The following is a 16,443-nucleotide window of genomic DNA, read 5'->3' on the forward strand; positions in this document are numbered from 1 at the left end:
CAACAAAATCCAGAAGGTATAGGATTTTTGCTTGGAAGTGTTTACATGGATATTTTATACCCCAAGCAGACTTCAAAGAATTTTTCTAAGGCAGAAGCCAAATTTTGGAAGTGTGATGGGGAAGAAAGAGGTAACTGGGAACATATGTTTAGGGAGTGTAATCAGTTGGAAGATTTAAAAAATTCCCTGCAGAGTACTCTTGTCAGAAATATTGGGTGAGTAAATGGGTGTAATTAAGGAAATTATTATTTTGAGCTGGGACACAGGATCTTAATTGCCTAGGAATCGTAAGGCATTGTTAAGTTTAATTATGGTGGCAGCGCAAAAAACAGTTACTAGAAAATGGAAATCAAAGTCTATATTTGAAGTATTGCATATCGTAACAGACATAAAAGAACTGAAAATGGAATCTTTAGAAAAGTGAAGAAGCAAATTATATAGCAATAAATGAAAACTATGGGAAAAATACATGGCAGAATAGTGTTCACAAAGAGAAAAGATGTTTAAGGGAAGGTAGGAAATGTAGTCTGATGTTAGAAAAAAGAACATATGTGATGGATAATGAATGTAACTTCAAACATGTTAATATATGTTTTATGCTAATGTATGTTTGCTTATGCCTTTAGTGGTAATGTAATAAAGGTGTTAATAAAACGATGACACCATTTGTTCATCTGTAGGTCACGTGGCTTTTATGAAATTAATGCAGTTATGAAAACATAGGTAGTCATTATTGCTTTACCAAAAGAGCATTTATATCTTAGAATGTCTTCACATTACCTACTATGTTTCAGTGCCATTTTTACCAATACCTTCTGCTTGAAAACAGTACTCCCAACAAGGTAGTATCACATTCAGTTATGCATCATTAATCTAAACATGGAAATGACTTGGATGGCACAGTGGTACAGCGGTTGCATTTGTCGCCTCACAGCAAGAGGTTCTCTGGTTCGATTCTCAGCTGGGGTGCCTTCTCTGTGGAGTCTGCATGTCCTCCCTGTGTTTGTGTGGGTTTCCTCTGGATACTCTGGTTTCCTCCTATGTTACAAAGACATGCATCTGGAGTGTTTCTCCCCGGGCCTTCATTGAAAATTGGCTTCATTCCAAGTTGGACTTTCTCAGTCAACAAATGTTAAACAAATAATAAATAAAATGTAAAATTTCCCATAACTTTTGCAAAACTCCTTAATGACTGTAGCTGTGAACATCCCATGCTGCTTCTTTCACTGTCATGCCTAACAGCTCATGTCAGCTTGCAGGTGCCACCTTAGTTTATTTAATTACCTTTACCAGGTCTTCAGAAATCAGACTTTGAAAACAATGATGAGCATACTCGTTTTAGGAATACAGAGAAGTCTCCTGTAAAAATGAGTAACCTGTTACAAGATACACAGGATCTGTGCCTTCCTGTCAACAATACTCCTGTAGGAAGCAGTGAGTTAAAAAGTTTGAGAATTTACAAGCTGTCATCAAGCAATTGCCTTTAAACAGTGGCAGTTGAGCACAGAGTGGGCGTGTTGCCTAGAGTGTCAAAAGAGCTTTAAAATTAAACCGTTGAAATGCATATGAGTTCATTTGGGGACTGTAAAGGCTGAGTCAGTGTTTAGGGAGAAACTGTACTTTAATATGCATAAAATTGTAGAAAAACTGCCAGAAGAGCTCTTTGTTTTGCCAAATGTCCTTCTCATATGATTGTTTGCATACATGGCATTCTTGCACAAGTGGACCTTCTTTCACTTTTTTCAGTGATTCCCTTGATGTCCCAGGTACAGCAGATGTTCTTCGTGTTTCACTGTAGCAGTCATTACATTTTGGTTATCTGCTTGCAGGTAGCCCTCAGTCAGCCTGATTAACAAAGTCTTGGGTCCTGCGTTGGTTGCTGTCCCTTCTTCCATGACGTCAGGTCGTCAGGGGTATAAAACATGCAGCCGACATCATTACATCAGTCTTTCTTGCCGTGCAGTGCCCAAAACAGAAGCAGTTCGCAAGTGCCGGTCAGCCGACTCCTGAAATTTTCATTTTCAAGTTTCAGCACTGAAATCTTCAACTAAAGCTAAATACCCCGTTGGGGAAACTTTTTCTTGCTCCTTACCAATGTCAGTGAAAGTTAATAATTGCATTACTTGTGGAAAGCAAATAGTTCATAAAGATTTTAATTTGTACTGTATTCCTTGACTAGGCCCTGACCACAACGTACCTTGCTGTTAGTTTTGTGCTTTATTTAATCAGTCCGTCGTCGGTATATTTACACCTCTAAATATTTCGGTTCTCGGTTTAATTATCCAGAAATGTCATCAGCCGTTCGACTACCGGGATTCTGAAAAAATGCAAAGATAGAGACAGAGACTAGCCGCCGAGGTCCAAAACTGCTAATGATGCTTCTCCTAAGCCAGTCGCCAGTTCACCGGAACTCAGTGAGGCACTTTCGCAGCCCCTGATACCCGCTACTTCTGATTCGCAGGCCTCTACTGAGACCCATTCGGAGTCCGGTATGCCGCGAGATGCTTCAACTATGGAACCCGCGGATGTATCTACCTTGGTGGGTCCGAAGCCGCTGTGCAGGCACCGGCTTCTGAGGATGTATTCAGGCCTACGGACTTGTATATTAAACAGACGCTTCCTTCTTTACTTAGGCCTAAATCTCGATCCATGCCTAAAAAAACGATGCCCAGGCTACATGCTCAGGCCTTTATGCCTAAGAAACAAATGATAAGGATGGCTGAAGATCTAATAACTCTAATCAGGGGTAGCCAACCCCCCCCTTCTAAGAGGCCTAGGACTGAAGCTGATTATGAATCTTCTGATCAAGATTCTGTTTCTGATTCTTCTGACGATCTGGATTTGCACTTATCTACTTATGAAGATTCTGATGCAGAGGACTCCATTCCCTCTGCTCCCCCCCCCCCCCGAGGATTTTTCTTTTGGGGAAACCTTACATACTCTAAGGGAGCATTTCCACTGGGAAAGCCAGGATTTTTCTGATTCAAAAAAGAGGCTTAGGGATTTCCTTCCCCTACCTCAGCATAGGCCTTTAGCTATTCCTCCTGTACTAGACATTGTTGATGATGCTTTTTCGGAATCTAGTTTGGCCCCTGATACCCTGCATCCTGCTCCCAGAAAACCTGACAAGATACTACAGGGTCCCTGAGTTCCACAAGTTCCTTTTTAATAATCCTATTGCAGATCCAGAGACTATTTCACAGGGGCCCAAGGGCATTAAGGCTTCTACTGCTAAAAATCCTACCCCTTCTGTTAGAGACTCCAGGGCGCTGGATAGATGGGGTAAGAAGGTTTACACTTCTGCAACCTTGGCCATTAGGGCTTTAAACTGACAGTTTCATATGTTAAAGTATCAGCAATATGTTATTGGACTGCTTAAACAGAAAATGATGTTGATTCCTGACTATGTGGAAAATAAAGAATTACAGGATTTAATGCATTCTGCTGAACAAGTTGGAAAGTATACTTTGCAATGTGGTTTTGATTCATTAGAGGCCTCTTGCAGGGCTGCTGTTACTGGGTCTGTGCTCAGAAGTCATGCTTGGCTTAAGGAGCAGTCTTTGCCTCATCATGTTAAAACTAAATTGTTGGATGCTCCTTTAAATCAGGACCGCCTGTTTGGCAACAAGGCTGAGGAAGTTCTTAAAAAGATGGAAGATAAAAGCTAAATCTATGCAAACTGTGAAAGATTTTTTACAAGTTCAGCCTCCTAGATTTAGTAGGCACTGGCCCTCTAAGAATTGGTCCTTTCCAGCCCCTTCCAGGTATTCTCAAGCCAAACCCAGACACAGCAAATACCCCAGGTTTCAGTCCCAAGGGACACACAGAACTAAGCAGTGGGGGGCCTCCACTTCCAAATTTGGGAATAATAAGACCCCCCCCCCCCCATGGTAAACTGTCTCAATGACTTGCTTTTAGAATTTCCAAGCACTTATCAACTGATGGGGGGAAAGATTGCTCTTCGTGCAAAGAATTGGGAACTCATTACCCAGGACAAATGGGTTTTAAATATAGTGTCCCAGGGATACAGATTTCACTTCCACATGTTGCCAACACCAAACGGGTGGCCGGGCCTACCCCCAAATCAATGGGCAGAAGCCCAAAAGCAAGTACTTTCTCTCTTAAGCATGGGGGGCTATTCAGTTAGTACCAGAAGAGGAAAAGGGACAAGGTTTCTACTCAAGACTTTTCCTGGTACCCAGAAAAGACAATTCATGGTGTCCTATCCTGGACCTGCCTACTCTAAACACCTTTTTGGAGATTCCAAAATTCAGTTCCTTCCTATGCTAGGCAAAGATGCCTGGTTGGCAATAATAGATTTAAAAGAAGCATACCTGCACATCCCAATCAGGGAATCTTGCAGAAGATTCCTACGCTTCAAAGCAGGCTACACGCACTATCAGTTCTCTGCACTGCCCTTTGGCTTATCTACTGCACCCAGGGTATTCACAAAGTGCCTAGCTCCAGTTATTGCATGTTGCAGGCAAAGAAATATTCAAATATACCTATATCTGGATGATTGTTTAATTCAGGCAGAAAGCCAGGACATACTTTTGAATCATCTGGCCTTTGTACAAAGGGTTCTAACTTGTCTGGGGTACACCATAAATGAAAATAAGTCACACCTGGTACCCTGTCAACAAATTATATTCCTGGGAGCAAGCTTAAATACAACTTCCCAGATGGCTTACCTCACACCAGAGAAACAAATTCATTTGACAACCTACTTCAAACAAGTGGCCACAAAAACCCTGCTATCTGCAAGACAAATACTGCAAACCTTTGGGTTCATGGCCTCCTGCATTCTTCTAATTCCATATGCAAGACTGCATATGAGGAAACTACAGTGGTATCTAAAAAGCCTATGGTGTTAACATTCTCAGGATCTAGAAGCAGTGATTCCTATCATACATTGCCTACGCCTAGAATTCCTTTGGTGGACAGAGGCCTACCACCAAAACAAGGGACTATTTTTCACACCACCCCCTGCTGCCCAAACCCTAACAACAGACGCATCAGACTATGCATGGGGGGGCTCACCTGGCAGGGAAGTGCATTCAGGGCAAATGGATCCCAAGTCAAATGCACCTGCATGTCAATCAAAAAGAAATGTTAGCTGTACAGAATGCTCTGACAGCCCTCAAGGACTACATTCTTCCAAGACAACTTATGGTAAAGACAGACAACACCACTGTTATGTGGTACATAAAGAAGCAGGGGATATACATTCTTACCCCCCTCTGCAGACTAGCCATGGCATTGTGGAACAAAGCCTTGAGCTACCAAGTGCACCTACAAGCTCAATTCCTGCCAGGAAAATTAAATACACTGGCAGACGAACTAAGCAGAAACCTCATGGACCCACACGAGTGGAAACTGGAACCAAGGATTTTCAACATGTTGACAAACAAATGGAGGAACCCAGATACAGACCGGTTTGCTTCTCCCCAGAACTACCAATTGGACAAATTTTGTACAAGGACTCGCCACAAACAAGCCTGGAAAGTGGATGCTCTGTCCTTCAGCTGGAAAAACCTATCATTCTATGCCTTCCTGCCTCTGCTTTCCAAAGTACTACTAAAAATCAAACAGGACAAACCAAGGATGATTTTGATTGCTCCAAACTGGCCACGCCAACACTGGTACCCCCTCTTGCGCAAGGTGTCACGGTTATCCCCATGGCACCTGCCCCAGACTCCTTCCCTGTTGTCTCAGCAGGAGAACCAGATTCTGCACCCTCAGCTTCTAACACTGAACCTTGCAGCCTGGCTAATTACATAATCTCTCCTCTACCATCCCTCAGTAATCCTGTGATGGATATCATTTTAGAGGCAAGAAGGCCTAGTACTAGAAAATTTTATACTGAAAAATGGAAAAGATTCTGTGCCTGAAACCAATCTCAAGGGATGAGCACAGCAGCATCCAATTTACCTCAGATTTTACAATACTTAACTGAGATGCTTCACAAGGGCCTGTCTTTTTCCTCCATTAAATTCCACGCCTTAGCCGTTTCAGCTCATTATAGCACAGAACCTCCCCTCTTCTCTCATCCACTGCTCAAGCAGTTCCTCAGAGGGGCCAAAAATTTGAGACCACCCAGGTGAGCTCCAACCCCAGCCTGGGAACTGAACTTTGTTTTGGAGAAACTCACTCTACCTCCTTTCGAGCCAGCGGCTACTGCAGACTTAAGATTTCTTTCTTGGAAAACAGCTTTCCTTTTAGCAATCACTTCAGCTAGTAGGGTATTTGAATTACAGGCCCTTATGACAGTGGAGCCTTTCATCACCTTTCATGCGGACAGGGTGTCCCTTAGAACCAATCCATCCTTCATGCCCAAGGTGGTATCCAGTGTGGCTCTTAATCAGTATATTCATTTGCCAACCTTCTTTCCCAATCCACAGAACAAAGGGGAATGGACATTGCATTCCTTAAATGCTTAGATTCTACTTGGACAGGACTAAACCTCAAAGGAAATATGAACAATTGCTGGTGGCATTTTCTGTAGGGGCAGAGGGGAAGGCTATTTCAAAGCCAACCATTGCTAAATGGATAGGCCATTGCATTCATTTCTGCTATAAGCACCATGGAAAACCTATCCCCCAAGGGGATCAGACCTCACTCCACCAGGGCTGCATCTACCTCTACAGCCTTTCTCAGAGGCGTCCCTACCAGGGACGTCCTTGAAGCTGCCACCTGGAGTTCTGTGCATACTTTCACCAGGCATTATCATTTGCCAATTTTCTCTAAATCCAAAGCTGGCTTTGTCACTGCAGTCTTGCAGTGCCTTATAGCTGGTCCTAATGCTATCTAAATTCCACCTCCCAACCATAGCTTTGGGAATTTACCCAAATGTAATGACTGAGTGAAACACGAAGAACATAGTACAGTTGTGTACACTTACTATAAATGTAGATGTTCGAGTGTATTCACTGTTGCAGTCCTGGTTACCCTCCCTCCAGCCCCCTAACTTCTTTTGGCTATACCTCTACTTTCCTTTACTGTGCTTAAAAGCCTTTTTGGTGTATTTGCTTTTTTAGTTGGAGGTATATCATTGTACTTGTATATTTAATTGCTCCTCATTAGGGGGGCACCTGACATCTAGGGCAAGAAAAACTGATGTAATGGCGTTGGCTGCATGTTTTATACCCCTGACGACCTGACGTCATGGAAGAAGGGACAGCGACCGACGCAGGACCCTAGACTTTGTTAATCAGGCCAACTGAGGACTACCTGCAAGCAGATAACCCAAATGTAATGACTGCAACAGTGCATACACTCGATCATCTACATTTATGGTAAGTGTACACAACTGTACTTTCAATTTCCACTTTCTTGTGGATCTGAAGAGGAAAGTGCCAGAGTGGCTAAGCAATAGTTTAAAATCTGGATCAGATGTGAAGATGATCTTGGGAAGTCCTCAGTCTTCTAACTGTCTGGCTAGCATTGCCTGAGATGGTCTTTCATGGGCAGAGTATGTTAAGGAACACTGTTAATGCACTTAACTTCTGTTATTCCTAGCTCTAACAATATTTTGTGGTTGAGCAGCAAGCTGTGACCATTTTGTACTGCATAGAACATAGCAGTTCTTCCACGTGTAAATACCTTTCCTAGGAATTATTCTTGTTACTCCATCCAGTAAGTCACTGAGGGTCTATTGTTAGCTGTAACATCTTAACCAATGTAGGAAATCCAAATCAATGTTGGTAATGCCCATCTTTCCTAAACTGAGCACCATTCTTCTACTTTTCCATGCTGAAAGTGGTAGTTAGTACTTGGTCCATGGAAGTAGAAAGACTTGACTGTTCTTTCCTTTGATTAGGCTGATGTCTGATTTCCACTGGAAGATTGCTTTTTTTGTTTGCTTTTTAAAAGCAAAAACAAATAATAAACTGATTACATTTATGCCATATTCCCCATAGTGAACCTCTTAATAGGGGTGCAGATTGCCCACATTTTTTGCCCACAGTAATTAAGATGTTTTTGTCTACAGTTTCTAAATAGCTTCTTTGGTTTATTTGTCTACTGTTGCTTGATGTTTTTCACCTTGTTTAAAATAGCAGTAATGCTTTTCTTCATATTTATGTTCCATGCCCATAGCCAGCCTTAGAGATAGGACTGGCTCAGCTAGGGTGCCAGTCTAGCAGGGATGCTTTTCCAGTATTTATTTATTTTTTTGTAGTAAAGGAATTGCTTCTTTAAAATATGTTGAGGAAATACAGGAAAAACTGAAGAGTAAGACAGACTGTGAGACAAAGGAAAGGAAGAAAAAGGTAATTTGGACGGTGTAGATAGACCAGGATCGGGGCACCGGGTGATGTGGGGGGTACCCTGCAGAGCTCTTTTGCCTGGGGCAGCAGTTGACCAAAGGCTGGCACTGTCCATGCCCATTACATGTGATTCATAGATTTCAAATGGCCTAGCAAGATTAGTTAGGCCTTTTAGGGGTGAGGTTAAGTCAGTGTTCTTCTCTTTCTTAGCCAGATTGAGTTTCCTGTAAAAACTGAGGTTTTATTCTCATGTTCACATTGACAAGACTCACCTGTCTTAACTGTTTACTGTGGTGCTGCAGAAAAAATGTGTCCGCCGACAGTCCTGAACACAACCATATTCACTCTTAATTATTGTATCAATTGGCAGTAATAGACATAACCTCCATATTTTTAAAATCATCACATTTTAATCAGTGACTTGGCTATTGATACATTAGTAACATCTTCCATTGTTTTCATGTAGTATAACGTATACAGTTTATTTTTAACATGTAGTCACATGTACATTTTATTTTTAACAATTTTCAATCACTCAAGCATTATGTAAATTGCTTAGTTCCTGCCTTCACGTAAACTTCTCTCCTCCTGAACATTACTCTGCATGCATTGTTCCCATAAATTCCATTTATTTCTATATAATTTGTTCCTTCCCTTTTTTGAAGATCCCAACTCCACTACTTTTATGTCCTTTTCAATGTTCAGTACATCAGTTACAGTTGGCATAGATTTTGATTTACATTTTCTAAAAAATGTTTTTTTTTGGCAGCCAGTTATGCTTAGCAAAGCCTTTCTATGTGTAGGCAATTCAAGCCCTGTATCTCAGCTCAAAATAATTGTTTCCTTTGTTACAACCATTTGCTCAAAAATATTTCTAACAAGAGTACTCTAAGGAATGTTTTACATCTTTCCACAAAACATGTCCACAATTGCCTCTCTCTTTCTTTCACACTTCCAGCATTTGCTATCTTCCTGAGGAATTTTTTTTTCTGAAGTCTTTTTGCAGTTTAAAAGTACCACTGCAAACACTTGAATGCAAAAATCAAACATTCTGGACTTTTTTGCATACTTAAGAGCCATACAGGTGTCCCTCTTGTTCCTTTGTAAATTGTCTTTGCAGTCCCCTTTCCCGATCTTTTCTAGCCTCGTCTGATTAATTCTTAAAGTTGTCATGCAATGTTTTTATATGTCATACTAGATAGCCCCTTTTTAATAGCAGCTTCTGTTCCGAACTCAAACTAAAAACTTTACCAAAGCTGCTTTTTTCTTTCACTTTGCACCTCCTATCCTTTCTCTTTGCTAATACCTTATCAGCCCATGGTAGGGAAGGCAGTCTCTAATATATGTTCCAAGCTTCATCCCTGTCTATCTTCCCTTTCTAGTTATTTGCTGCTAATACCTTGGTTCCCTTGCTAGTTTCCTTCAGAAGATCCCAGACTCCTCTTACCTGTTTAAAGTACACCAGAATTTGTCAGCTCTGTTGAAAAAAAATCTCCTTTCTCCATTATTGTATTGGCTTAGTTCTTAAGAATATTCTCTGCTAGTTGGTAATATTCTGCATGGTGGTAGTGTTCTCCTTTAGAACTTGCATCCAAAGTCCCACTCTTTCCTTATTTCTCAATGCCTCCCTTGTTTCGTCATCATCACCCCCTTCCACTTGGATTTATAATCTCCTGCATTTATGTATATGAGCCTTTAATGTATAACCGTAAAGTATCTCTTCAAACTGTTAATCTTAAACCACCCTTTTCTTAGGGAAGAATCAACTTATCCCATTTGACTCTTGCCCTCTTCCCCTCCCAAATAAATTCCTTCAACTTATTACTTGTTGTCCATAACAACTTCTCTAGTTCATAAAACTCTGACTGGAGCATATGTAAAACTAATGGAACTAAAAATCATTTTTACTGGTTGTATCTTACTGTCTGTATCCATACTCGAGTTTTCAGATTCTCAGTTTTTATATTATCTTTGGTTTATTTTCTTCCCACATATCCTTGGCTGCTTTAACATGATCTTTTTTAACCCATACTCCTAAATACTTCATCTTATCACATCCTCCTAATTATGAGTATTGTAAAACAATTGAGTGTGTACATAGTTTGCCACTGTAGCCTTTGTTTTATCATTATTTTGTATCTGAGAAACGTTTGAAACTGTCTCCTGTACATTCTACAACAGCTAAGCATCCTTTTCTAGATTTATCAAGTGCTACGTAATGCCGTAAAGTAATGCTAACTTTTCTTGATTATCATTCTCACTGTATCCTTGCATTTGAGATAGTGGCTCTAATTGTAAACAAGATAACAAAGGGGAAAGGTGACATCCCTGCCTGGTTTCTCTATTCAGACACAGCTAGTCATTCAGGAACCCTCACACTTTCATATATCCTTGTAATTAACCACATTATTCTCTTTGGCAATGTGGGTGGCCACGGTGGTGCATTGGTTAGCACTGTCGCCTCGCAGCAAGAGGTTCTCCAGTTCGATCCTCGGCTGGGTTGCCTTCTGTGTGGAGTCTGCATGTCCTCCCTGTGGTCGCATGGGTTTCCTCTGAGTGCTCCGGTTTCCTCCCACATCCCAAAGACATGCTGTAGGTGGATTGGACACTCCAAATTGGCCCTAGGTGTGAGTGTGTGCCTTCAGTGGAAGGTTGGGCGTCGAGCTGGCAACTCGACACCATAAAACTCCACTGCCAATCATGAGCGGACAGGTGATCAGCTGTGGCGACCCCTAACCGGGAAAAGCCGAAAGAAGAAGAAGATTCTCGTTGGCAATGTGAATGCTACCATTGTTCTACTCATAAAATCCCAGGCAACTCTATTGAATGCTTTCTGTGCATCAAAACCTACTAACAATAGCATTATTTTTGCATTCTGCTTCCTTTGGATTATCATTGTTCTACTCATGTTGGGAAATGTTTGCTTAACCCCCCCCCCTTCCACAAAGACATTTTGATCCATATCATTACATTTTGGCAAAACCTTTGCTATTGTGATAGCTAGTAGAGAAATAAACACTTTATAATCCTGGTTTAAAATTGAAATTAGTCTATATGAAGCTGGATCTGAAGGATCTTTACCCTCTTTGGGTAATATAGACACCACAGCTTTCTCCAAGGTGCTGAAATTTTGCCCGCTTTTAAAATATTATCAAAACCTTACAGATTATTACTACATTCTTCACTCCCAACTTCCACCGAATGCCATCTCTTCCTGGAGCCTTCCCTGTTGATTGATTGTACATCATCTTACATGTTAATTATCGAGACTCATCTTTCTCTTAACATTAGCACAATCAATTCTTCCATAAATATTCAATTTGTGCCTTTTACTGGTTTCTGTGTTCCTCTGCTTCATACAAATTTTCATAAAATTTTCGGAATACCTCCAATACCTGTATAAGAATAACTTGCTGTTTTTTCCTTGTTATATGCTGCCTAAGTTTGGTAACAACCCTTTCTTCTTTCTGTTACTTCATTCATTCTGCTAAAAGGTGTTTGTGCTCTGAAGTTTTTATAAAAAATGTGCTTAACCGTAACCTTTCTAAACTCATGCACATTATCCAAATACTCTCTTATTTTCCCTTTATCATTCCACATTTTTCTCCATCTGCAAGAGTCCCTTTTTTCTGCACTACTTAAAACTGTCTAAATAATTCCTTTTACTTTTTTCTCATATCTTTCTGTCTTAGTTCTACAGTGTTTTTAAACTCATTTTCATTTTGTCTCGGTCACTTGCCATCCCTTCTGAAGATGTTTCTATTTTCCCTAATAACTCTCAAATCATTTCCACTAACCATTCCTTAAATTCCTCTCTTTTTAATAGATAAGTAAGAAAATGCCATTGTCTCATTTTACTTCATTACTCTGCATCCTTATCTTAGTTTGTATTGAGGATTTTATTGGTGCATGTTCTGAAATAGTTATTAGATATGCATGAAAGTTTTCAAGTAAATACACATACTCCTGTAAAATATAATTTCTATCTAGTGTAGCCAAGTTATTGCATCTTGGGGAATAATTTGTAAATTCTGTGTACCTTTTACTGAATTCACATCTACCATACCAAATATTCTCATATGTTTCTTCAGAAATATACCCTTGGTATATTTTCCCCTTCTTAAGTCCCACTGGTACATCCTCACTATTGTGTATCAGGCATCAGCCCCCTGCTGAAAGCTTATTACTTAAACACCATAATAGCAGTTTTAGGTGGAATGTAAATATGTGCCGGTGTAATCCTCCTCCTTTGCCAATTACCCCTTACTACCATAAATCTATCATTGCCTTTTTTCCTCTTCCATCATTATTGGAGGCCCTTCTAATGGTCAGTATTATTACTTCCATTTTCCTTAGTCTCTGATATTCTGCTAAATGCCCCTCGTAAAATAATTTGTCAAATACAATCAGATTTCTATCCAAAAATGTCTCCTGTAACATTGCTATTTGCACCCTGCACTTCTTAATGTAATTCAGTATTCTCTGATTGCTGTCTGTACTTCTAAAGGTATTCCATTCCATGATAATATGGATAGGGTAAACATGATAGAAAGCTTTTACTCCCATCTGTTATAAATGTCAACAAGTATATATTTTCAACTTTTAGCTTGCATGCACACACTATTTGGTAGGCTGATATTTTATGAAGTTGCTTCTTCTCATCTCCGTTTCAGCCTGTCTCACATGTTTTGCAACTTTTTGCTTAACAAAAAACATTTTTTTCAGAATGCCCAGCCCTTTATAACTTATAACAAATGCAAACTTTGTACATTTAAAAGAAATTAATTTTTACTCTACCAGATAGAAGTTGCCCCAAACTGATGGCCATTTCTTCCTTTTTGAACAGGAGGTGTCTAGTCCGAGTAAAAAAAAACTTTCAATATGCATACATGTAGAGCAGTTGAAGTATGTTTACAGTTGAGCAGTGTTGTGTATCACAAATTGTGTATAATATATTAATATACTTTTCTGTTTTAAGTAACTGAGTTGCCTTTGTCACTCGTATATGCTCTTTGTTTATCCAGGACATCTTAGTAGCTCAACGCTGTAAGTGGTAGTTACTTTGAAAAAGGTAAAACCAACAGTTTCTTCCTAAAAGTATGTACACTAGGTTCTATGTACTAAATGATTCTTTGCCAGGGTAATAATACTGTGATGATTCTGTTTCACAAGCTTTGGTACGGAGAGAGATATTAGGGTTTTTAGTATATGGAGCACCAAAATTATGCTCTGATTTCTAGAAAAAAAGATAAGCATGTTAAGTGTTTCCCTAGTACAAAACCCAGTTGTAACAGTGTATTTTAAAGTTATTAATTTTTCAGAGGAACACTGTTACTGTCCGCTTTTTTTTTATAGTGCCAAAGTGTTGTACAAGCTTTGAAAGATGCTAAAGCACTTTATGCTCCTGTATTTTGTTCCCTGTAACTGGTAGTGCATGGAGCAGAGAAATTTCCACACACTACAAAGAATTGTAATTGTGCCTCTCTCTGATTGTAACCGGCTGTGTTCTTGACATGGAAGCCAATATTCACTTCTTAAGCTTCACTCTCAAAGTGAATTTGTTGGCATCCATGTCTTGAACAGACAGTACAGTGGTTATACAGAGAGATCCAATCATGATGTTGTTGTTGTGTCTTTCGGCTTTTCCCGGTTAGGGGTCACCACAGCGGAACTCCGGTCCGCTAATGATTGGCAGTAGATTTTTACGTGCCGAGTTGCCAGCTCTGACGCACAACCTTCAACGAAGGTAAACCCATTCATGCATGTCTCCACGCAGAAGACGCTCTAGCTGAGAATCGAACAGGACAACGTCTTACTGTGAGGCGACAACGCTACCGCAGCACCACCACATAGAGACCCAATCATAATCCTCTTTATTCCATACAGCTCTGTAATATAACCATGCTGCTTAAAATGAAACTCTCCATTATTGAGTGTTAGAAGTAGGCATTCTTGATCTCTGCTCTGGCCTTCTTAAAGTGATAGTTCACTAAAATCACAGTAACAAGATTAGCAGGCGTTCTGTATTTATTCTGGTATTTTTTAGTGCTTTGATCCACAAAGATTTATGCTAATATGTGCAGATCATTTATTCAAGAGACAGAGTCCTAAAATGCCTAGAATGATATAAAAGAAGTATATAAATTGCAAAAAAGCATTTTAACTGAAAAGCTTTGCCACTATTTAAACATTGTTTTAATTTTCATTATTGCTACTTCACACTATTAAATAAATATGACCACTGCCATTTTTAATTTGTAGTCAGTTTTTAATTTGATAATGTGATAGTAAGCAATATATTGGTTAATCTTCTAGTGACCAACTCAGCAAATTCGAAAGGTGAGAGGCAATTATTCAGTTTCAGTTTCAGTTCAAAAATATTTTTTTTTCTGGGGATAGTGTTCCCTGATCCCGAAACAAGAGGAGAACTGCTGCACTTTCATCAGTTGTCAGTTCATTGTTTTCTTTATATCAGGTGCATTGGCTTCAACATAGTGACTGCTTCTGTGAACCACTGCACTGGATTAGAAATCCTTTGTCTTGTCTTCTTCCGGTCTTACCACTCCCTACAAAATAACATCTGATTGGAAATTTGAACACTCCCATCCTTCATATTGATTGGATGAGGAATAGACTAAATGTTCTCTGTAATTAATACAAAGTTACAAGATTTGTATTATTCATTGTAAAGGTCAAAATATTTATAAAAGGCCAGCACAGCGTATTGAAATGTCTAACTTACCCAAACTTAATAGAGTAGACTCATTTCACATTAATAAACTTTTGGTACAGATTTTCTGATCACTAAATCATTGAATTTCTCTACATATGTGGCATGCGAAATATGTAGTCAGCAAAACATGTTTAATTAAAGTACAACATCTAGTTATATATTTTGGTACTGGAAAAGTTTATGAAATGTAGTTTGTGTGAATGTGAAAGTTGCTATTTTCAGCTGCATTTGTTTATCTGTCTTGTAGGTGATAACTTCCATAGGAGAGCTGGTTGAAGTTTGCTCACCTCAGATCCAGTCTGGCTGGAGGCCCCTGTTCAGTGCCCTAAGAACTGTGCACAGCAACAAGGCTGATGTCAAGGAGTACCTTGTTGGCGACTACTCATTAGGTAAGAGCTAAGATGACAATGCAGAATTTTCTTTTGGAAGTTGTATTGTTTTCTATATATTGCAGCATTTGCTGACTTAAAGTTAATAAAATATTATGTCATTGACAGGAAAGAGAACATTGTTCTGGGAAGTCAGTATGCTTTGACATCAGAGTTTTATTATTGGATGTTGTGAAAGGTGTTTTTTTCATTCATGTCAGAGATGAACTTTGCTGTATTCAGATATTTTTAAAAATTTCACTTAACTGAATTCCAGAGGATTTAAGGGAAGGCATGCCTTTTTGCATACAGCTTAAAACAAAGCTGTAGAAAAGCAGTAGTACTGTGGAGCAGAGGCAGGGTGTTGGAATGAAACTGATAAGCATTCTCAACTAGTCTTAATGGGTCTTGTGTCATTATCCAAAAGTGGAAGAGTTAAGATGCATTGCATAAACTTGCAGAGAAATGTATTTTGTGCACAGACGTCCGAAACATAGATACAGCATATTGGCAAAACAAACACCACCAGAATTACACGTTCTGAAGACATAAACCTTGCCTGTGGTGTAAATAGGACCTGTTGGAGAAACAGGTATATGTATCCCAGAGACTACCCATCTGTGGAACAGGCTCCCCATCCATGTGAAGCAGAGTTCCTCCCTAACCCAATTCAAGTGTAACTTGGACAATTGGATGGAGATCAGGAAATTCCTGGTTTGGCAGCTTTGTCTTTAATGGACACAGGTAGCCTGTAATTGATTCATCTTCCAAGCCCCTGCTTATACTTACAATGGTACCAGAACTTGTTCAGGGATTTGAGATGAATGGCTAGGCTTAAAAAAGGCCCTGGTGGTCACTAGTCTTGTACACACCTGTGAACCTATAAGCAATGGCATGGCCTCATAACAGGAGAAATTCTTGGGGAAATATTATTGGAGATCCCAAAAATATGAACTGTGTGGCATGGCAGTGGAGATGCTGCTACAGGGTTTGTGGTATAGGAAAAGAAGCCTCACCAGTAAAAAAAAAGTCAGTGATGACTATGGAGAACACCAAAAGAACCCTCTGTTACGTA

At 39.7% G+C, this 16,443-nt stretch overlaps 1 protein-coding gene across 1 annotated transcript in view; it reads left to right on the plus strand.

Moving 5' to 3' along the window:
* The window catches only part of ARFGEF3 (ARFGEF family member 3), a 2,280,599-nt gene that overhangs the window by 1,675,269 nt on the left and 588,887 nt on the right, over positions 1 to 16,443 (plus strand). The window contains exon 23 of the mRNA XM_044087095.1: positions 15,248 to 15,389. Within this exon, the coding sequence (XP_043943030.1) occupies positions 15,248 to 15,389 (142 nt within the window). The remainder of the gene's footprint in view (positions 1 to 15,247; positions 15,390 to 16,443) is intronic.

Source organism: Protopterus annectens, chromosome 1.part1 (genome assembly GCF_019279795.1).
Source record: "Protopterus annectens isolate FY-2018-M chromosome 1.part1, PAN1.0, whole genome shotgun sequence".
In the NCBI taxonomy this organism is placed as follows: domain Eukaryota; kingdom Metazoa; phylum Chordata; order Ceratodontiformes; family Protopteridae; genus Protopterus; species Protopterus annectens.